This window comes from Hippocampus guttulatus, chromosome 7, assembly GCF_054856545.1.
Source record: "Hippocampus guttulatus isolate MCC_2025c chromosome 7, RoL_Hgut_1.0, whole genome shotgun sequence".
Taxonomy (NCBI): domain Eukaryota; kingdom Metazoa; phylum Chordata; class Actinopteri; order Syngnathiformes; family Syngnathidae; genus Hippocampus; species Hippocampus guttulatus.
Window position 1 is genome coordinate 22064136 of NC_141267.1, and position 21288 is coordinate 22085423.

General features: G+C 48.2%; 3 protein-coding genes across 9 annotated transcripts; 1 reads left to right on the plus strand and 2 right to left on the minus strand.

Annotated features, from left to right (window-relative positions):
- Positions 1–92: 92 nt before the first annotated feature.
- On the minus strand, positions 93–6922 carry lrrc41 (leucine rich repeat containing 41). Of its 3 annotated transcripts, none has more exons than XM_086116273.1 (9): positions 6793–6922; positions 5212–5357; positions 3983–4658; positions 3260–3484; positions 2853–3020; positions 2300–2398; positions 1912–2040; positions 1726–1798; positions 93–919 (listed from the first exon to the last, which is right to left on the minus strand). In XM_086116273.1, exons 2-9 carry the CDS (start codon positions 5317–5319, stop codon positions 700–702), a joined length of 1698 nt encoding a protein of 565 aa, XP_085972399.1. In that variant the 5' UTR covers positions 5320–5357; positions 6793–6922; the 3' UTR covers positions 93–699. The 3 variants fall into 3 exon arrangements, with proteins under 3 accessions (XP_085972399.1, XP_085972396.1, XP_085972397.1); XM_086116270.1 differs by lacking the exon at positions 6793–6922 and adding an exon at positions 6028–6279; XM_086116271.1 differs by lacking the exon at positions 6793–6922 and adding an exon at positions 6028–6278 and having other exon boundaries at positions 3983–4655.
- LOC147203090 (uncharacterized) lies at positions 6309–11313 on the plus strand. Of its 3 annotated transcripts, XM_086116267.1 has the most exons (5): positions 6309–7617; positions 8341–8495; positions 9388–9532; positions 9612–9917; positions 10335–11313. In XM_086116267.1, exons 1-5 carry the CDS (start codon positions 6412–6414, stop codon positions 10461–10463), a joined length of 1941 nt encoding a protein of 646 aa, XP_085972393.1. In that variant the 5' UTR covers positions 6309–6411; the 3' UTR covers positions 10464–11313. The 3 variants fall into 3 exon arrangements, with proteins under 3 accessions (XP_085972393.1, XP_085972394.1, XP_085972395.1); XM_086116268.1 differs by lacking the exon at positions 10335–11313 and having other exon boundaries at positions 9374–9532; positions 9612–9757; XM_086116269.1 differs by lacking the exon at positions 10335–11313 and having other exon boundaries at positions 9377–9532; positions 9612–9757.
- kdm4aa (lysine (K)-specific demethylase 4A, genome duplicate a) lies at positions 8970–21081 on the minus strand. Of its 3 annotated transcripts, XR_015101430.1 has the most exons (23): positions 20945–21081; positions 19827–19994; positions 19587–19762; positions 19283–19397; positions 19016–19209; positions 18760–18809; positions 18592–18695; positions 18328–18465; positions 18020–18222; positions 17811–17944; positions 16886–17256; positions 16529–16616; positions 16272–16456; positions 15629–15824; positions 15465–15541; positions 14691–14746; positions 14479–14587; positions 14202–14390; positions 13378–13548; positions 13164–13283; positions 12503–12595; positions 12071–12313; positions 8970–10563 (listed from the first exon to the last, which is right to left on the minus strand). XR_015101430.1 is itself a non-coding variant. In XM_086116261.1 (22 exons), exons 2-22 carry the CDS (start codon positions 19965–19967, stop codon positions 12173–12175), a joined length of 3051 nt encoding a protein of 1016 aa, XP_085972387.1. In that variant the 5' UTR covers positions 19968–19994; positions 20945–21081; the 3' UTR covers positions 10836–12172. The 3 variants fall into 3 exon arrangements, 2 of the variants coding, with proteins under 2 accessions (XP_085972387.1, XP_085972388.1); XM_086116261.1 differs by lacking the exon at positions 8970–10563 and having other exon boundaries at positions 10836–12313; XM_086116262.1 differs by lacking the exons at positions 8970–10563; positions 12071–12313; positions 12503–12595; positions 13164–13283 and having other exon boundaries at positions 13384–13649.
- Positions 21082–21288: the final 207 nt, after the last annotated feature.

Sequence of the window (21288 nt, forward strand, 5' to 3'; positions counted from 1 at the left end):
AATCCTAGTCGCCTAGAACAGGGGAAGGTTTCGTCTGATTTCATGTCAGGCAAGCGAGAAAACAAAAGTGCACGAGAATTACAAAAATAGTGTCAAGTGAAATAAAAGAGATTTAATTCGCTCAGAGGCAAGACAGCAAAGTGGAAAAGAAGTAAATAAGAACATAACCGTGAAATCGTAAAAATTGGAATCAATGGCAACAAAGGTATGAGACAACTGGGCAAAAGGGTTTACAATCCTCAAATTGTCAAAAAAGGAATATAATATGGGGGAACCCCCTCAAAAGCAGAGCCTCGAATTTTGGAGGCACTTTCTTTTCTAACTCTGCTATTGGGGAGTTCAAGGAGGTGTTTTCTTCCCATTCAAACTGGTTGCAGCTGTTTTCTCTTTTCCCATTTGTAAGCTTCGATTTTCGCTCGCTACCACCACCCATCCTGCTTTACTCGACTTTCCCATTTCTGCCCTTTGGTCTTCATCACTAAAATGTCGCGTTCAACACTGAACACGTGATATATATGTCTTGATTTGAATTCCAACTTATTTATGTCCCGGTTAATGTCAAACATTTTGGCAGCCAAACAAGTTGATTTGAGGACTGGACAACGACGACAGCGAATCAACGCTACAAACGAGCGCGACGGCAATCGTGCTTCAATCAAAGACTTTCTCCTCTTGGTACATACGCGTCCTCGGGCCGCCTCACATGTCGCCGATGTAGTCGGCCATGGCGTTTCTCGAGCTCCAATCGTTGGTCAGGAGATGACACAAGGGGCGGAGCTTGTCGAGCGCCGCCCCCCACGTCGTGCCGTCGCGATCTCTCGGGTTGGTCGTGAGGTCCAGGGTGAGTTGGCGCGGCGGAGGATGCGAGCTCAAAGCTTGAGCAAACAGCAGCAAGTCTGCTGGCTGAATGAAGTTGGCTCTGAGGGGAAAAAAAATAAAAAAAATCTGACCTTGGAATTGAAAAGTTATTTTGTATGTTTGGAGGAAAGAGATGTACGAGGTACTGTCCATCTGTGCAATTGGTTGCAAGGATCAAGAAGTCTAAGTTCCTGGAAATTTGCCGTCGGTGGAAATGAGGCTCAAGTTGACGAGGCTTGACGCCGTTTTCACATCACATCTCCCCATTGAAATGAATGGAATTGCCATTCATCTGTTCCAGCTTCCATCCAAAAATAAAAAACTCTTTGAATGAAAATGACAGCACTTTGTCCAATGAAACTTTTTTTTCTTTTTTTAAATGACACAATGAATAATAATTGAGAATTAATTTGTTTTAAGTGTACTGAAGACTCAGTTCCGCTTTGGGCTTATCAGCACGGCATTAATAAAAGTCTTTCTTCCCAGAGGATAAATAAATAAAAAAAATTTTTTTAAACATGCCGGTGAGTATTAATTTATGTCTATATGCGTTATTACTACAATTTTTGTCATCCAATACCCTTTGCTTCTAGTGGAACAAAATGTCCGCACTGATGCTAATTGTTAGCCCGTATGGCGATGATGTTTCCCATTGTGCAGTCTGTTAGCATTCAGTGAGCAAAGGGTATGTAGCGGTTTTAAGAACACAGTATTCCCACACGATTTGTTTGTTTCCAATTTAATTTGACAGGGACAACAAGTTGAGTGGAACAACAAAGACCTTGAAGTCTCTCTTTTTTTTGGGGGGGGGGGGGCGCTTGGAATTACCGGTAACCATTTTTGGTGCCATGGATGCTTAGTACTCACCCAACATGGAGGTACTCCAGTAAGCTGGGCGTGGGTCCGGAAAAGAGCTGAGCCAACACGTGAACATGTTTGGCTGCAGGCAGACAAACACACACACACACACGCACGCACACACACGCACACACTTGGCGATCACTGAGAAAGCGGCGACACAGCAAGGTGAGGTGAGGCGACAGCGAGGCTCACCCAGGCGATTGTGAGACAAGGTGAGCTTGCGCAGAGACGGCACAGTCTTGACGGCGTCCACCAGCTGGCGCAGACTCTCAGCCTTGTCCGCAGCGCCCTCCAGAAGGCGGCAGTCTGCAAGGTGGAGCTCTGAAATTGCACAAAAGGGGGGGGGGGGGGGGACAAGGTGGACAAGAAGGAAGAGGAGTGTGAGTAGAAGGATAAGGGAGCAAGGTGAGAATATCAAGAAGCGGAGGCGGCGGATGAAAAGGAGAAGGAACGGCGGCGGGGGGGGGGGCAGGACAAATAGGCAAAAGTTCAGGAAAAGTAGAAGGGGGAGTGAAAGGTGGGGAGACGGAGGAGTCGATTGAGGTGGATGAGCGAGTCAAGTGGAAGAGATGCACGTTACCGTCCAGCTTGCAGACCCTCAGCAGCTCGATGATCTCCTCCAAACAATCAGACAAGTTGAGGTCCCGCAAGCAGAGACTCGTCAGGCCAACATTTGACTCTAAACATCATCACACATAAGCGCAACACAAACATATCCACGTATGACTGGGAGTTGTGACAATCAATTATCCTCAGTCATTTTTTTTTATTTTTCTTATTTATTTGATCAATTCAGCTTACCAAATGGACTTTTTTTTTTATTATTAATTAATCCATAATTTAATAGGATGTATCTGAATAACCGCGATGGGACGCAATTTAAACCATGATGTGATTTTTGGGCCATTCCTCTTTTTCCCTTTGTGGACTATTTCTAGTCTGGTCTGAGAATTTTTTTAATTTTTTTTATTCCCCACCGTGGCTGTTATCACAACGAACGGTGAGAGAATCACCATTGCGTCGTCATGGTAAAGGATGACCCGTGTTCGAAGGCAAAGGACGTGCGTCAAAGTTGGGTATGCATCAGAGGATTCACAGTGGAACATGAAGTCTTACATCGTCGGAGTGCTTACCTGCGATTGTGTTGAGGAGAACCTTCTGAGAGTGGCCGCTGGGCAAGTGCATGGACGAGACCTCCAGCGAGAGCAGGTGCGGGCACGCCCTCAACACCTTCAAGAGGAAGCCGGCGTCATGCTGGTTGTAGCCCAGGTCGACCGACAGGCGCTCCAGTGGAACTTCACCTGCGGGACCATCGGCGTGGATGTACTCTCCTGCTTCCGGGTGGCTGAGCCACATACACCGGAAGTAGCAGAATGTCCGGTTGAATTAAACAGCCCGAAGAAGACGAAGATGTCGAGGCACCAGCGTAATCCCCAACACGATAGACAAAATGCCAGAGTGTCGAGGAGATGAACGTGGTTTAAGGGCGTTCTCGACCACCGGTGCACCCCCCCCCCCCCCGCACCCGCTCTCTGCTTACCTTCCAGCTCCATTTTGCCTTGGTCATTCCTGTGGCCTTGCGTGAGGATGCGCACATCCAGCTCCTTCAGCTCCCGATACGCTTGCAGCAGGACGCACAGCAGTTCCCCCCGCTGCAGTGTGCAAACGGACAAGCGGCGGAGGGAGCGGTGGGGACGTGAGGACAGAGACACCAGCGCACTTGCCAGGCATTTCTCTATCACCCGGATGGGAAAGGTGACTGCATCTAAACAACGCAAGTTGGGGAAAAAAAATAAAATAAAAATACTACAGCAGGAGCCAGCACGTCAAAATCAGCAAATCCAGGAAAAACCCCACCCAACTTTCTCTTCAGGCAAAATCATAACGTTCATAATGAGACGTGCCCTAAAAACACATTCAAAATGATTCTCTCACTCTCATTCACATGGAATAATCATCACGGCAGATTCCAGTCATACCGAAAATATAAACCACAATAAGTACACTAGGGATCCAAGATAACTGTTGTTGTTGTTTTTCTCTGATAACCAGAGATGGGCAATGCGTCAGTATGGATGGAAGGTCTGTTTTGATGACGAGGGACAAATGAGAGGAAACGTAAAAAAAAAAACCCAAGAAATTAAAAAAAAAACAAATTAAAAAAAATTAACAGACTAAGCACTCTCGGAGGAGGTCCTGAAAAGGTCAAACAATTTGGAGGCGCAAGGACTTGGCCGACCGCAACCAAGGAAGCTACACTCACATGGCGTTCGCAGCGTCAGAGTGGTCAGGCTGTCAAACGTGGGCAGGAGATCAATGATGTCCAACAAGTGCTCCAAGAGACAATAAGTCACTTCGAGACTTTGGATCTTTAAATCTGGACAGGGCGTCCTGCAGCCGGGAGAAAAGTCTATGCAACGATGCAAGACCGAGCACGCCGTCTTATCCCACCTGAATTGTTTGTTGCGGTGACCATCTTCAGCATACATTAAATTCAGCAAACTTTCACGGGGTTGCGGGGATGTGACAGGTTTATACCGATGGCAGCGTTCTTTGAACAGCGAGGTCAAGAAGTTGTAGAAGGGAGAGAACAGGATGAGGCGTTTAACCACGCCGTGGTCCAAAAAGCGATGCACCAAGAAGCTCAGTACTTCAGCCAAATCCCGAGACACGTGAGCGTCCGCCCACTCCAACGTCAGCGACTCCACCGTCTTCTCCAAACTGGAGAGAAGGGGCTCCTCCGCGAGCAAGCTCACGTCGGGGTCGATGTCAGAACTCAGCGTCACGTGGTTGACGTACTTGACCGCCGTCGACAGGAATGTGGGCAAGTGGATGGAACTCCAGAGGCCCGACGCGATGGACGGACGATGGAGAAGCTGGTCAAACATCCGTCGCATCACTTCCTCTTTGACGTCTTGCGAAGTGGCAAAGGTCCTCTGCTGGAACCAGACACACCACAAGCGGTTAAAACTGCAAATTAACCGAAGGAATAAATGACAGATTGATTGACTATTAAAATAAATGCGAGTGGCAGGCCCGTCATTCTATATTCAATTAATTGATTTTTTTTTTTAAACAGGCTTTTAATTTCCATCCCGTTATTCAGAAAACAGGATAATTTAAATGTATTTATTGCTGCTTCAGTTATTGGTTTGATTCGTAATATAACGGAAAATGGGCAAAATTGTTAATGATCATTTTTAAATATTTTCGGGGCTGAGATTGTTCAACAACAAAATAAAAGTCAACCAAAATAAAAGTCAATTAGATAATTGTAAAAAATCGTAAAAGTAAAAAATCCGATGCTCTATGCGCGTCCACGGGTCTAAACACGCATTCTGATTCATATTGTTTGTGGAACACAACGCAAGCAGCAAAACCCACACGTTTTTTTGCCACTTACTGTGAACTGAAAATGACATCACAGTTGCTCGGGGCTCAGGTAACGCCCAATCGTGGCTCAGTGAAGCGTAATGTGCTGACGACGGCTACCTGCTCCCTCCCCGCCAACTTTCGGTACATCTTCATCCATGCAGAGTAGGTGGACACTCCTTTGAGCTCAAGGTCAGTCTGAAGCTGATCCAGCTGACACGCGTTCATGTAAGGAAGGAGATCTTTCAACAGGTCTGCTGGCAGATCTGGTGCAATGGAAACAAAATAAAATGTGTTAAAAGATACGAGGGAGACGGACAGAAGTCCACTTTCTCAAAGGAATGTGTTTCTGTTGCTGTCTGTACATCAAAGCACATCTCGATTGTTTCATATCAAATCCATTTTGGTGTTGCACAGAGCTGGAATGCTGAAAATAGTGTCGGTCAAAAATATTTGTGGAGCTGCCTGTATAAAGGTTGAGGGAAATGCCACATTTACAGTACTGGCATGTATATTGACGGTGTAACATGACAAGAAACTCGTTGCATTGTACTCTCTCGAACTGAGACATGGAATCAAATCGTAATCGCGCTGAATCAAACCACGTCGTACGCAATATTGTAAAGTGCAATTATAAGCAAAGCTGCAATAGGGTGCAGGCGAGTTGCCAGTCATGGCAAAATGACCTACCACGATGTATTTGTTAATGCATCGCTTAATCGGTTAATCGGTCGAGTTTACGAGTCGCGCTTGCGCTGTGTGTTAAAGTGAGTCAATGAATGTTTTGTTTTATAAGACTAAGATGTAGTAAGTCTTCAACAAACGAAATAAATCAACATGTATTTGGGTGAAACGCGGTTTAGCCTGTGCTGAAATGCTCGCCGTTGTTTGAGGAGCCTTCAACGCGAACAAAAATAAAACGTGCGTTCCACTTACTGAGAATCTGCCCTGCGCCCACATTTTGTAAACTGAAATGACAATAGACGGCTTTCAAGCAGACGTCCCTTAAAGTCGTGATATGTTTCTTGTCCATGCTCGTGTATAGTATGTGTGTGAGCGCGTATAAAAAATAAACACAGCTGCACTACACGGAAGTGACGTCGGGAGAAGATGGCGACCGTAAAAACAATAGCGACCCCACTGGCAAGGAGGCTAGCAGACTCGCCCTGCACCGAAAACAAGTACGAGCACGGCTGAAGGTCACGAAACAACGAAAGGACTGGAAAGGAAAGGACTGGGGGGGCGGGGGGGGGGGGCGCTGCGGTCCAATATAACGAGCATGCGCAGTGTCTGCGGACCGCTTGGCACGCAGACCGCAATATGGCGAGAGCGCCTGAGAGCGGATGCTGCACGGAGTTCTCGGGCTGGGAGAACGACATCCAGGGCGTGCGCATCACCGGGGAGGAGAGCTGGGAGTCCGCGGCGGTCGCCACTCCGAGCGTGGACAGCAGCGCCCGACTCTCACCCGAGCCCCAGGAGCGCAACCGGCTGAGCGACAACACCCGGCTGGCGACCCGCTACGCCGTGCGCATTTTCCGGGAGTACCTGAGCGACAAGGCGCGCAGTCCGGACTTCGAGAGCCTGGACAAGGCGGAGCTGTGCGCTCTGCTGCGCTCCTTTTACGCGGAGGCGCGCTCTAAAAGCGGCCAGTTGTACAGCAAGTCGTCGCTCGTCAGCATGCGGAGCTCGCTCAACCGCTACCTGAACGAGCCGCCCCACTGCCGCACGCTGGACCTCACCAAGGACCCGGAGCTGCGCGGGGCCAACCTCGCCTTGGCGGCGGTCATCCGGCGGTTGGAGGAGCGGGGCGCCGGGACGGTGGTGCAGAAACAGGCAATCGCGCGCTCCGACCTGCGCCGCCTCTACGAGTCGTCCATGTTCGACGCGTCCACCCCCCCGGGGTTGCTCAACAAGGTTTGGTTCGAGACCTGCATGTACTTCAGCACCAGAGGCCGCGAGAAGCAACGCGAGCTTCGCGAGGACTCCTTCGCGCTGGCCGCCGACGAGCAAGGCCGGAAGTTCGTCTACTTCCGAGCGACGCGGGGCAGCCGGAAGACGGCCACCGACGAAGACGTCACGCTGCGGCCCCGCATGTACGAGACGCGCACCTCGCTGTGCCCGTACGTCAGCTTCGTGCGCTATCTGGCCAAGCGCAACCCGCTGTGCCGAGCTTTCTTCCAGCGGCCGCGTGACGCCTGCGGCCCGGCCGACGGCGCATGGTTCGAGAACAAGGCCGTCGGGAAGAATCTTCTGGGCACGCGCATGCAAATGCTTTCGCGTGCCGCCAAGCTGTCCAGGACGTACACTAACCACTGCATCGGCGCCGTCTCCATAGCGACGCTCGACAGCATCGTGGGCGGCGCCGACACGGACTGCAGGGGGCGGTGCGCGGCAATGGAACGCGGTCACGTGGGTGATGAGATCACAAGTCTAGCGCCTCCCCACCCCAAAAGACTGGGCGCGAAGTCAGGAGCCAGAGAAAGACGAGAGCATGCGCGGTCTCCTGTTCGCCCCACCGTCACTCAGGTAGCCTGGAAGGTCACGGGACCCCTCCCAAAGTACCCCTGGGCCATTATATACAAGACAATACATATCTGTATTGTATCTGTGTTCAATTTGGCCTCAAAAAGCAGAACGCTATTCATTCCTTAAGAAATACAGTCGACCCACGTATATTCGTCGTTTTAAACCTTTGGATTCATTAATTCATTCAATTTTCCTTTCTTTAAAAATAAAAGAAGAGAAAAATGATGGTCCGAATTATACACGCGGATACTCTCTATTCTCGGACCGGGCCCTACGCCCGGTCCACTGTCTTCATTATTGGAGTTTATACTGTAGTTTCCAGTTTGGTGTGTGTACTGTATCGAACTTGGAATGCTTCCCGTTAAAAATATTAGAAACAGTTTGACACAGTGTCGATTTTTACAATAACTTGATCTCATGAGTGTGTGTCCCTGATGTTGTGTCCTGTGGGCTTTTATTGCAATAATGCATCTAATGAGTGGCCACCAAGGCATCGGCTGCCATGGCAACCACGCCCTCGCTAATTAAGTTACCCAGCATGCACAACAGTGACGCCCTCAAGCTAAATGGCGCTCAGTGGTATTTCTCTATCTCTCTCTCTATCTCTCTCTCACACACTTTTGGCAGTTGGGTCACTTCCATCAGTGTGTTATCTCGAATCCTAGAAAGGTAGCCCTCGCTAACAGGCCCACAGGTGCTGACCGAGTATGTCATATGTCCCAGGACAGCGATGGGCAGATTTCGCCGACCCCGCCGGGTTTGTCTGGCATCCCCTCGACAGCGCAACTCAGCAAAGCCAACGCACCGGTCCACGTGGACGTGGGAGGTCACACGTACACCAGCAGCTTGGAAACCCTCACAAAGTACCCCGAGTCACGGTGAGTCATGTGCTGGAGCTTTTGCAGTGTTTCGTATAGTCGAGTTTTGTGGGGGGTGGGAGGGAGGTTCATTGAAGACTAAACTGTCTTTGATGCTTATGTAGCATGTTGTGTAGCTGACTTCTGTCGCCTCATGAGATTAAATGAGACCAAACCGCATCGTTTAAAAAACATGGGTGTGTGTGCAAGAGTTGTTGTGTAGTGGTTCACAATGCTGATAGTGTGGCTGCGTTCATGACATACAGTGGTTCACTTGGCCCACTTCTGTTGCTTCATTAGACTACATCTTGCTGACTTTTCTGTACCTTAATGGGAGGTTCATGACAGAATGATTTGCATAGCAAACCTTTGTAGCTTCTAAATCAGTGGTGTCAAACATACGGCCCGCGGGCCGGAACCGGCCCCCAAGGAGCTTCGATCCGGCCCGTGGGATCATTTAAAGTGGGGGGGGGGGGTGCATTGAAGACAGAATGATTATTTTAAATAACATGTAATTCGTGGATTATCCACTAGGGGACACAGTGTTTTGATCGCAGTAGAAGAAAACATTGAAAAATAGCAGTCTCAGTCTGTCACCGAGATAGACCCAACGCAGCAAATTATATGAAAGCGCCAATCAATGCTTCTTGAGACCAAAACAAAGGAAAGAGATGAGATTTTGGTGATTCATAGCACAGTATGGTATAATGTTAATGGTTCGGCCCACTTGACATCTACCGAGTCCTTATGTGGCCCACAATGTGAAATGAGTTTGACACCCCTGTTCTAAATGGTTGGGAATTTTAGGTTTGTAGGGCAACGGTTCACACACTGACTGGTGTAGAAAATGACAAAAATTGAAACATGTCCCTCGTTGTTCCCGTCATGTGATGCGTTAGCAGTGTGTCAGCAGGATCGGGCGATTGTTTGACGGAAGCGAGCCGATTGTGCTCGACAGTCTGCGGCAACACTACTTCATCGACCGAGACGGCGCCATGTTCCGCTACGTCCTCAACTTCCTGCGCACCTCCAAGCTCCTCCTCCCGGATGACTTCAACGTGAGCGCGAGCACCCCTGGTTTGGTCGTGTAGCGTTTCACATCGAGCTTTTCCTCTTGCCCTTGTGGCTGTGCCGCAGGAGTACCCTCTGCTGTATGAGGAGGCCTCCTTCTTCCAGCTGGCTCCTCTGCAGGCAGAACTTCGGCGCTGGCGCAGCTTGAGGGAAAGCGAGAGCGCAGCGGCGCCGTGGGAGTGCGTAGCGGTTCAGGTGGCTCAAGACCCGCATGAGAGGATCACGCTGAGTGGTCGGCGGACGACCCTGGGGGAGACCTTCCCCGAAGCGAGAGAGTTGGTGTGCAAATCCGGAAGCGCCAGATCGGAGGAGGACCCCGCGCATGTCTGTCGCTTTCCTCTTGATGACGACTGCACCCTCAACTCTGTACAGGTATCAGAAACATTAAAATAATTTTTTGAGTAGCTGGCTTGGGAGGTTTATGGAAGATTAAATTGCCTACGGTTTATGAGAACAACAATGGTCGGGAGCGCAATGCTTCACATGCTATAGGCAACATTGGCATAGCTGGTTTAGGTGGAAAGTTTATCAAAGACTAAATTCTCTTTAGTATTTATAAAGCGTTCATGTAGTGGTTCACATAGCTGCAATGTATTTCGCTGCTGTGGGATGTTGGTCGCGTGGTCATTCGTTTGTCAGACTTTTGTAGCTGAAGACGAAACGGTCTCCAAATTAAATGAAAGATTGGCAGCTTAGTAGTTCACAAAGTTGACGTGTGTATCTTGAGGCGGTAGGTTGATTTCAAGATTCCATATTGTTTTTAAAATTCTTGCTTTCTTGCGGGTGCAGGTGCTGGAGCGTTTACAACAGAGAGGATTCCGGCTGACGGGTTCCTGCGGCAGCGCCGATGCCTCCTCATACCTCTGCCACTACCTATTAGGTCGGGCGGGCGGGGTGGGAGACTGCGAAGAACTGTAAAAAGTCAAGTCGCCCCATCGATCGCACAGGGACAAACTGCTTCTGTTCATATTGTAATGATGACGATGTCTCGTGACAGGACGTCCAGCACAAAATGTATCTGCGAAGAAAACGGTTCTTGTTTTTTTTTTTTCTAGGTATAACATGACACAAAATGCTTACGGACATTTTTTTATGAAACTGAGTGAGAAAAACAAAGACGGCTTCAACGAAAAGCTTCAACACAACGAGCACAGCATCACAATAACAGTGGGCCCCCACGTACACGTGATTCAGCATCCGCAAATTCAAATTTTTTTAGTTGGCATGAAAAAAAATTGTGGGGGATTTTTTTTATTTTATTTTTTACGTTTTTCATGGAAATCATTGATGGGTTGTTGATCAGCATTTTATTGGGTTGAAATGGGAATCAATTATACATGGATTTTTTGCAATTCACGGGCTGGTTTGTCCTTATTCCCCCCGCGAGTAGCGGGGTCTACTGTAACTAATATTTCACAACAAAGACAAACTCCTAAACTTCAACATGTATTATTGCAGACCCAACTTCTAAGTTTTCCTGGAGACGAGCCATTGTTACGGCCATGTTCTTGCTTTGGCTCAAGACTGGAAATTTGAGATATGAAAAACAGCCTTTGGGGGGGGAGAGCAAACAATTCCTGAAGTTGACTGAACATGAAACAAAGAAGTTCAACTTGCAAAAAACAACAACCCTGCTATCTTAAAAAAAAACTAAATCTCTCGCCAAAGCTACACAAGCTGAACTGCTAAAAGTTAAAAGCGCTTTCAATTTAAATTACAAAGTGGAAAGGAAGACATTAAAAAAAGGAAAATCTTAAAAGAAAAAAAGTGTGTGGTAGAAAAAATAACATCTGTGACACATTCGGGGGGGGGGGGGCAGAATGACACGTTCGGTTACGTTAGCTTAGCTAAGCTTGTTTCATCGCCTTGCTGTCAGTGGAGCTGCTTTTTTTAATGGCATATACATATTTAAATTTTAATCTAATATACACGTTTTAAAAATGTATCAGTGACAAGCTAGGCAGGCGGCAAAGCTAACATGGTCATGATTGCTTTGTGGATTTTTTGCGGAAAAAGAAAAAAAAGGCTTTGAAAAGCACCAAGTACTGTACAGGTTTAAAAAACAAACAACTGCACACAACTGGCAAAAAAAAGCGGAGCCCCACACATGGTGCCGGGGGTGGATTTAAAATGTTGAAAGATTAAAAACAACAAAAAAAAAAAAACATGCGCACAAAATGCTAATTTGCGGCCAAATTTAACGGGTCTAAGTCAAGTCGGCACTGTCATTTCAGCAAATGGAGCGCACCTTTTTATCAAAAAAGTAAAGTTTCTTGCAAAGGTGCGCTCCATTTGCTTCACCAGACATCCAAGTTGATATCCACTCCACATGTGTGCATTTTGTGCCCAGGAAATGTGGACGATTTGTTCCCAAGTGACGTGTGGGCTTTCGCAAGTGCATGATGTCAGAGGTGTCGAACGGCGTGAAGACACTTTCCCGGAAACAAATGTGAGGTCAGTGAAATGAAATACTTTGCCGCCCTTTTTCTCCTTTTGGAGAGGGAGAAAAAAAATACTGCCCTTACCTCTGTTTAGAAGAATAGAAAAAGTCCTGATTTTAAAAAATGTTACAAAAAAAGGAGTCCCAAGTGGTCCTGGCGGTGGGAGCAGTTCACCTCACTGGTGAGCTACTCCATAATGGCTCTGTAGATGACCGGTTCGATGTAGTCGCCGCGGTAACGCGAGTTGATGACCCGCTGCCTCTTGGACTCCCGGATGATCTCCTTCCCCTCGAAGATGCCGTCGAAGCGCATGTCCGACGCTTTGGACTGCGCACAAACATGGCGGTGACGTTACAGACGATGCAACGAAATGGTGAACGAATTGCTCCCGTGATTCAACGACGACGACGACAACTCATCGACTATCCGCTGTCACTTTGTGCGTAGACCACGGTGGTAAAAGTAACCCTTTGTCCCCAACTGGTGGGATCTTGTTCGACGTGGGCGGCCACTCACCAGCCTGGACTTGACCCTCTTGGGCAGCTCTTCATCCAGCGAGTAGACGTCGTCTCGCTTGGCTGTCAGCTGCGAGCCGTCCTCAAACTCCACCTGCGGGCATACGCGGCCGTCACGTGACAGCCGCTCACGATGACTCACATTTTCGAAATGTTTAAGTCAAGCGCGTAAAGATTCACTCGCATGAAAAGAAGTAAAAAAAACAAAACAAAACAATTCGAACATACAGGGAGTGGAAGGCAGGGGTGTCAAACTCATTTTTGTCACCGGCCACATTATAATTCCCGTTTTCCTTGGAGGGCCATGATGACTGACACTATATAAAGAAGCCAAGAATAACGTTTTATTCAACTATCGTTTAAAAACTCATTCAGTACCAGCCAATTCTAGACCAAGTCTAAAAAGACGTTTAAAAACGTCTTTGGGAGTGAATGAATTCACTAACTCTAATGAGGGGTCTGGTAACAAGAAAATTCTTACAATATGACACGGATTTGTTACATATGAAAATTTGAAGTTTTGGTACACATTTTAGCAAGTGTGGGAGTCGTCATGTTTGATTTGCTTTGGCGGGCCACTTAAAATGATGTGCTGGGCCACATCTGGCCCCCAGGCCTGGAGTTTGACACCAGTGGTGGAACGGTTGGGTGGAATTTCCTACCAGGTACATCTGGACGACGCGGGACGCCACAAACTTGGCACCGTAGACCAAGCCGTCCGGCCAGCGCACCTGCACCGCTTCGCCCTGGGGGGGCGGACCCAGCTGGGCGCAGTCGCGGCTCTGCCGGGTCACAGGGCACACGCGCGCTTTGACGCCTTTCCCGCCGCACTCAAGTGTGTGCGTGCGGGGCAGGCGCGGAAAAAGGAAGACCCACCACGATGTCCTCAGGGAAGAGGTTGTCGCTGAAGGAGCCGTCGTCAAAGTTGACCTGGTAGAAGGTTTCCTTGGAGAGCTGCACCACGTCACACTGGTAGTAGCGTCCGTTCTTGTGCTTGCAGATCACCTTTTGGCCCACCGTCAGCTCCTGCATGGCCGCCTTGTTGCGCTGACGCGCGGCGAGGCAAAACGCGGCCACTCGTTGAGCCACACGCGCCTCTTCCAATCGACTACACGGCCACTACTTGCCAGAAATTCCTTCCGTTTGGGCTTTTTATCCAAAAAAAGCAGTCCAATTTTTTTTCCTCAAAATAGAAAGTGAGTGAAAAAAAAAAAAAACACAATGGGTTTTCATTCAGTAATACTAACACTCTCTGGAAAAAGTCTGACAATTCAAGACTTAACATATTTTTCTCGATAATAGCCTTTGCAATTATTTTTCTGGAGAAAACGCGACTCGAAAATGTTTCTAATTTTTTTTTTGTTGTTGAAAAAAATATATTTTTTAAGAAATTTCTTGAAAACATAACATTACTTACTGTATTTTCAAAAAAACATGCTCTATTCAAAATTTCTGGAAACTTTTATTCCCCTTATCAATTTTAAACTATTGTTGTCGTATGACTTTTTTCGATCTTGAAAAAAACTACAAGCTTTATACAAAAAAAAAAAGAGCCCTGAATTTTAAAAAATTGTTTTCTCTATTTAAGAAAAAAAAAACTACCCTGGAACTATTCTGAAACGAGTCTTGTTTTCTGGCCTAAAAGGTACTGTACGTGTCGGAAACATCCAAAATTCCAAAAGAAACGCCGGCGCGCTGACCTGGATGTGCGAGGGTCCTTTGTGTCGGCAGCAAGTGACGTGCACGACGAAGGGCCAGTCGTCGGGCTGCATGAGCACGCCGGCGGCCTGCGCGCACGTCGGGTGGTAGGCGGTGGGGCAGCGCCCGTGCGAACACTGCACGCAGCAGCCCGACGCCTTCTTCATACGCTTTTTGCAGTAGTAACACTTCTGAAAAGACATCGCTCGGTCGTGAAAACCAACTCGCCGCATATTCTCTATTCACTGGGCTTCCACCACACCCCAATGCCGAGCTCACCAGTTTAAATCTCTGCAGAGGGATGCCGCTCAGATCCACAGGACTTCTCTCCGTGACGTTGACGAAGCGAGCCTCCAGCACGGCCACCGCGCACAGGACGTGCACCCACCTGCCGCAGCGAGCCCACCCGTTAGCCCACGTGGGGGGGGGGGGGGGGGGGGGGGCGACGCGCTGACCTTTCAACGGCCGACAAACGCACAAAACAAACCTACTTGTTGTTGTTGGCCTTCTGCAGCGCGCCCCCCCGCAGACAGCACAAGCAGCAGTTCTGAAATGCAGAAAAAAAAAGGACAAAAAAACTAGCTTTCATATATGTGGACACATTATTTAGATGTTAGTGATAAATGACAATAAATAAAAAGCACATCCGATAGCTTTTTGTTTGCTGGAGGTGTGCTCTCATTTTTTCACTTCTCTCGGGAAAAAAAAATAAAAATTTTTTTTAACTTTTTAAAATTATGATTTGATGAAAACCTAGTTTAAATTAGTTTAAAAAAAAAATAAACTACATATTCTTTCTGGAAAAACATACACACAATATACTTTTTAAAAAACTATTTCATATATATATATACTGTATATATATTTTTTAAATCTTTTTTCCCCCCAGAAAACATACAATTTTTAATCTTGAGAAACATGTTAATCTGGAAAAATAATATTTGAATTTTTTTTCCTTGAAAAGTTAAATTTTTTACATCATAGGAATTAAAATATTCTAATTACACAACTTGAGTCAAGTAGCTGTTGAAAAAATATATATAACTGCAAGATATTTTCAGAAAAATCTGTCTGGAAAACTCAAAATTTTAATCTAACCCCCCCCCCCCCCCCCACCACCACCACTTAATTCACTATGAGACTAATTCAGACTAGTTCAGTCTTGGACACCTTTTTTTTTTTCCTGGAAAAATGTTATGATGGCGAAAACATTTTTTTTTTCTGCTTTGTGGTGCGAAATGTTCAGGCTGTTGTATGGCGCTCACCTCCGTCATGGCGTTGGCTTTGCAGCGGGCGCACTTCCAGTCCTTGCTGACACTGGCAGGATCGACGCCATAACAGCCTGGAGGGGGACAAAATGCCCAGAGGTCACCCTGCCGCCCTCGAGACGGTCACGACGGCGGCAGCGGGGGCGGCGACGCTGACTGACTGGCGTGGACGCGGACGCTGCAGTGCGAGCAGCTGACCAGGAGGCTGGTCCCGTCTTCCTCCAGATGCGGCGTCGCCGGCGGCTCCTCGCACTCCGAGTCTTCCTCGGTGGTGGTGGCGAAGCACGCCTCCGGGATCAGCGGCTTGGTGCGCATGTGCCCGCTCGCGGCCATGACGGGCGCATTGGTGCCTTCCGTCTGGAAACAGGATGGCGTCACAACTTTTCACTTTTCATAACTACTGTTGTGTATCAAAAACTAAGTATTGTATCATGTTTTTATATCCAAAAGGTCTATATATATAAAAATCTGATTTATTGAAACAAAATAGGGCAATTTTCTAAGGAAAACAATTTTAAAAAACAATTTTTTTTGTGGGGGGGGGGGAATCTGAAATATCTGATTCCAAAAAATACAACTCGTTCCTCACATAACACCTTTGTAATTGCAATTTATTTTCTCGAGGAATGATCTCTTTGGTCTCCTGATATTGCAGCATTTTATTTCAAAATAAACGTAACGGTACGATACAAAAAATATGACATGGAATTGGTCCAACAGAGCGAGAGAGGAGGGGGTGGGGGGGAAGCAACGGGTGGGATGTTGATGCTGAGGATGAGGACAAGCTTGAAGTCGCTTGCGTACCTGCTGGTAGGCGACGAAGAGCGAGCAAACGGAGCAGTAGGGCGGCTTGGAGCCCGCCCTCCTGTTGTACTCGCGCTCCTTCTTCATGTTGGGGGGTCGACTCTGCCACAGGTGGGCCAGAGGCTTGGCCCAGCTCTCCCCCTCCAGGCCCCCCTCCGCCACAGGGGAGGCCTCGTCTGGAGCTTCTGACACACACACACACACACATCTGACAAATGGAACAGATACACCAAACGTTTGCGGTCCCGCGGGCGCACCTTCATCGCGGTCCTTGATGAGCGGGTGATGTCCGGGCAGCTGGCCCAGATCATTGTGCCGCGTGGTACCCCGAGCCTCTTCTGACCTCTGCTGATCACAAACCGTACGGTTATTTGACAGGCCTTTGAAAAGGTCTCGTGGAAAAGGTTGCCATTCCCCCCGCTTTTTTAGTTTATGCTTCACACTTGCCGCCGGTGCCCGATGTCAATCTCAGTGACGCCACGCCCCTTTCTATACATTTCATGAAAAAAAACCCTGAAACATTCAAGCTGCAATTTATGCAGCAGGATTAGTTTTTTTCCTAAATGGGAAGCTAGGAAAGTTACGGAAAGATGGCTCATATCATCACGACTCACTTTGTTGACGTCTTTGTGGCCCTTGCCGCCATCGTCGTCCTTTTCGTCTTTGGGCGCGGCCTCTTCCTCGGCATAGTCTCCTTTGGCGTAACTGTGCACGTGCAGGACATCGGCAGGGCTCAGCGTCCTCTGGAACGCTTTGTGTGCCGACACGCCGCCGACGCTCGGACCGCGGTCCTCCGCCGAGCTCGGCGGCACCGCCTGGCTTTGTGCAGGCTCAGGCGCATGGTTTGTGGCAGGCTCAACCTCCTCCTGCTCCTCCTCGTCCTCATTCCTTGGCGAGCTTTCTTGTCTCTCAGGCTTTTCTTCTTGGTTCTCTTTTTCAATTTCTTCTTTCTTCTGAGGCTTGGACTCCAATTTGACTGTCTGATCTGGGGGAAAATAATCAACAAGATGAGGCCTCCGTTCATCAAGGCACAAAGGTTTTCTTTGGCGTTTGCGAAGGACGTATTTCCTTTAAGTGCTTGTGTGTTAAAAATGTAATTGAAAATATTTTTTGTTAAATTAGAAAAACTAAACTTTTCATTTATAATTTAGGTTGAATTTTTTTATGTCAAATTGAACGTATTAAAAAATATGTCATTTACATTTTTCAAATATAATTCAATTTAAAAAATTGTATTCAATTTTTTTTTTTTTAATTTCAACAAATCCAAATTAGGGGTAGGCGACTGCTTATACCAGGTTTGGATATCAGGCCCATACTGGTCTTATTTTAACGTATCGGGTACTCATGGAGGCTGCCAATCCCAGCCACCGATACCGAAGCCAAGAAATCTGCCATCGTTGGCAGTAGTTGGCGCTAAACTTCAGCAATTTGACCCATCATCGTCCGTATCAGAAAATAAGGTAAACTTTGTTCACAATTTTTTGCCATGGCGTTAAAACAATGTTACATTCAGTCAATCCCAAAATGATTCATTACCGTGCGTGTCTGGCTCGACTTGGGCGGGAGCCTCCATCTTGGCCTTCTTGGGCTCCGCCTCCTCTTGAGCCAACTTGCCTTTGATGTCCTCTGCGGCATCGAGCGGTCGCTTCGTGGCTGTCTGAGCCTTCGGGCTGAGGCGCGGACACGTCCGTCAGGACGTCAGTCAAGACAGGGCAGGATGCCAACCCGTCCACGTACTAGCTTACCTAGCGGGCGGGCGGTTGCACTCGCCCGCGTCTTCGCCGGGAGGCGGGCTTTCTTTTCGGAAGACGGCGGCCTCCGGCGTGGGCTCGGCATGGTCGATGGGAGCGTTGTCCTTGCCCGCCTTCCAAAGCTTGTAGCGCTCCGGCTGGAACTTGCGCACGAACACGTCCATGGAGATCTTCACCATGTCCTGGCGGCACGAGCACTGCGGCCAGACAAGAAGGCGGAATGTGACGAGAAAACCAGCGCGGCATTTGAATCACGGCGACGATGTGCGTCGAGTCTCCGATCGGCTGTGTGCCCGGCATACCAGCGTGGCGTGTTTGCCGTAGTCGATCCAGCGCTGCATGGCAAAGTTGGTGGACTCGGCGCAGTTGAAGCCGTGGTTGAATCCGGCGTGGTAGCTGAACGGGAAGGTGACAATAAACTGGCCCGCTTCCTGCGTCACCTGCGCCATTCACGCCCGAGCGGGACCAAAAAACACAAGCTGAATAAGGGAACAAACATACTGGCGGCGATCCCACTCTTTTGGATTCATGACGCGTGTCCGCTGAAAAGCCAAAGCGAGCGTCACCTTTTCAAAGGGGATTCCATACTTCTTGAGGATGGACGGCGAGATCAAGGTCATCTTGTGGCGCAAGAAGGCCTCGCAGCTTTGAGCGTTGCCAGGAAAGAAACCTAGGCGCAAAAACACATCAGAAGGAACACCTTCCCCTTTATCAAAATGAAGAGAAGTACGTACCCTTGGCAAGACGCTCCAATCTCCTCCCGTGTTCCGGCGGGACGGCGTACCTGGTCAAAACAGAACATAAACAACAAATGAACTCGTGACGGGACGAACAACACCAGTGAGTCAGCACGTGTGAAACCGCGTATCGGTGCGTGTATCGCTTTAACGAAAATAAATCGTGTGACCATTACAGGAAGTGTGTCGTTTGAATGTTGGGGGGGGGGCAAACAAACAGAGGAGCTTGTGAGACAACAATGTGGATTCGTACCAGGACTTGGGCTCTCCAAAGTGCAAGTAGTTGATGCTGTAGAGGTCCATGTCCTCCGTGTGCCAGGCAAAGGCAGCCTTCCACATGCCAAAGTAAAGATAAGGCGTGTTGACTCCTTTAATCTTCACGCCGCTCTCGTGCTCCACCGTGTCTAAGATGGTGTCTAGCCGGCCGATGTTCCACTCGCTCACACCCTGCGAAGCGACAAATGGCTCAGCAAGACCGCCACCCGGTCCAGTCCGCGGCCCAGACCCGCCAGCTACTCACCGGGTCGTAGAGACTCCCGCTGACATCGGCTCCATACAGTGGCGGATTGAACGTTAGATTCTTCCAGAACTTACGCTCCAGCTCGTCAAAGTCCACATACTGCGGATGGCAGAACCTGAGGGGGGGAGAGGGGGGCGTCCATCATCAGCTACATATAATGCTGCTGACTAGAACTGCTGCTGTTTCCAATCGATTCCGTATACAAACGCATTTAGTATCGAATTGGAATACTTTTATACACGTCTGTATAAATAGCATGTGATACAGACTTATTCTACTCTAGCCAATTGTATGCAAAGCTTACTTGTCCAAGTTGGAGGTCTTGCGGAACTCTTGCACGGTCATGGGCTTCTTCTGGATGTTGTACTGTGTGAAGAGTCCCGACTGGCCCGTCACCACCTGCTGGATGGGAGCGGGAATGACCAGCTCATCCATGTCGTCATACGTCTTCCGGGGCCTCCAGCCTTTGGGCGCGATCACCTGCACCGGGAAACGTTGTCAGCGGGACATTTGACCGGGGAGGAGTCAAATCCGCTCTACGTACCTTGGCCATCCCGGCTCGGTGCGCTCCCTGAGACTCCATGTAGGCCACGTAGCGGCGGAAGTCTCGGAAGTCCTCCATAGATGGCGTGAACGTCATGATCCTGCAAGGGGCCGCACCCTGGGCGGATGAGTCCCCGCTCATCGTGGGATGGCTTCTTTCTGCTGGCAGCTGGAAAATATACCATTTGCAAGTTTTTCCAAAAACAAGCCTGTTGAATGGCAGATTTTTTTTCTCCCTTTGACTTGCGAGCAAGTCAAATACAGCGACAAAATTGGTACTGAAACCTACTTTAAAGGAAAACAACACCAACAGTGTCTCATTTACAGGAAATTAAGACAGGTGTAACGCATCACTTTATGTATCATCATAAAGTGACAAAATATAAGAAACATAAGAAACAAAACAAACAGAAATGGCATTTGTTAAGTGAGAGACTGATAAAACTACTTCAGTGTTTTGAATGTTACCTCAAAACGTCGTATGTCGGTACCGTTGAAAGTGGCCTGTGATTTTTTTTTACCTAACCCAATCGAGCCAAATCCTCTGCTTTTCTTTTTTTTAACAAAAATGGTGTGTGCGGACAGAAGAACATTTAAGTCCAAAAGTTCCGCCGATGAAGTAAAAACAAAGGCGAACTAGGTGTCGCTAAAACCCCACACGACCAAACGTCCAATCGCTAATGAGTCCGCCTCCTTGAGCCGGCCAATTAAACTGAAGTCCAACTCCGATTGGCTGAAGGATGTGTCTGTCAACGACTGTGGCCCAGTTAGAGCAAAGCTCTTCGGAAAAATATTTAGCTAGCTAAACATGCTAACGGTTAAGGACAGCCTGCTTTGCAATCGAAAGACAAAATCAACTCGGAAGTCAAAAGAGTCCGAGACGAACGTGAAGCAATACAAAGTGTGCGATAAAAACTCGTCCACGTGTGAGAAGCGGAACGCTTAAAGGAGAAGAATCGCGATTGTGAGCGCATTGGAAAGTGACAGCTGCCCTCGCTTAGCAAGTTAGCCCAACTAGCAAACAGCTTGTTGCTTGCCGTCTCTCTACGCTGCAAAACTTGCTTTTGCTCACACTTTCCCGTGCGCAAACCTTGTGCAAAAGCGTCCAAAATGACTTACGTGTGAAGCAACGGGGACGTGACGCTCGGCCTAACAAGCCGCGAGTTAACGTAGTAGAAAGATAGACGCGAAGTCCTGGTAGAAAAGACGGTCCTCCATTACGGCGGTGACGCATGCCCAGTGTGGGTTTGTTTACATGACAAAAGGGGAGGGGCTGTTGAGTCTGACATCCAACCAGAAGGCTCCATGTTTTAATACAGATGATGTGATTGTTTTATGTGCACCAAACTAATTAAGGCAACACAATTATCTGGGTAAATGTATGTGTACATATATTTTTATAACCGTTTTGCAATTAAGTATTGCAGGTCAGTGTACTGTGTTTATCTTTCATTGTTAGTGTG

What these genes read in the sequence shown, in the direction of transcription:
- kdm4aa (XM_086116261.1), bottom strand. Translation starts at nt 19,967, where the DNA reads ATGAGCGGGGACTCATCCGCCCAGGGTGCGGCCCCTTGCAGGATCATG. An exon ending in ACCGAGCCGGGATGGCCAAG is followed by an intron (nt 19,763 to 19,826) that starts GTACGTAGAGCG and finishes TTCCCGGTGCAG; the next exon opens with GTGATCGCGCCCAAAGGCTG. An exon ending in TCTTCCCTGAGGACATCGTG is followed by an intron (nt 13,284 to 13,377) that starts GTGGGTCTTCCT and finishes GTGACCCGGCAG; the next exon opens with AGCCGCGACTGCGCCCAGCT.
- LOC147203090 (XM_086116267.1), top strand. Translation starts at nt 6,412, where the DNA reads ATGGCGAGAGCGCCTGAGAGCGGATGCTGCACGGAGTTCTCGGGCTGG. An exon ending in TTCGCCCCACCGTCACTCAG is followed by an intron (nt 7,618 to 8,340) that starts GTAGCCTGGAAG and finishes CATATGTCCCAG; the next exon opens with GACAGCGATGGGCAGATTTC. An exon ending in GCACCCTCAACTCTGTACAG is followed by an intron (nt 9,918 to 10,334) that starts GTATCAGAAACA and finishes TTGCGGGTGCAG; the next exon opens with GTGCTGGAGCGTTTACAACA.
- lrrc41 (XM_086116270.1), bottom strand. Translation starts at nt 6,124, where the DNA reads ATGGACAAGAAACATATCACGACTTTAAGGGACGTCTGCTTGAAAGCC. An exon ending in GGGCGCAGGGCAGATTCTCA is followed by an intron (nt 5,358 to 6,027) that starts GTAAGTGGAACG and finishes CCATTGCACCAG; the next exon opens with ATCTGCCAGCAGACCTGTTG. An exon ending in TCTCCTCAACACAATCGCAG is followed by an intron (nt 2,399 to 2,852) that starts GTAAGCACTCCG and finishes GATGATGTTTAG; the next exon opens with AGTCAAATGTTGGCCTGACG.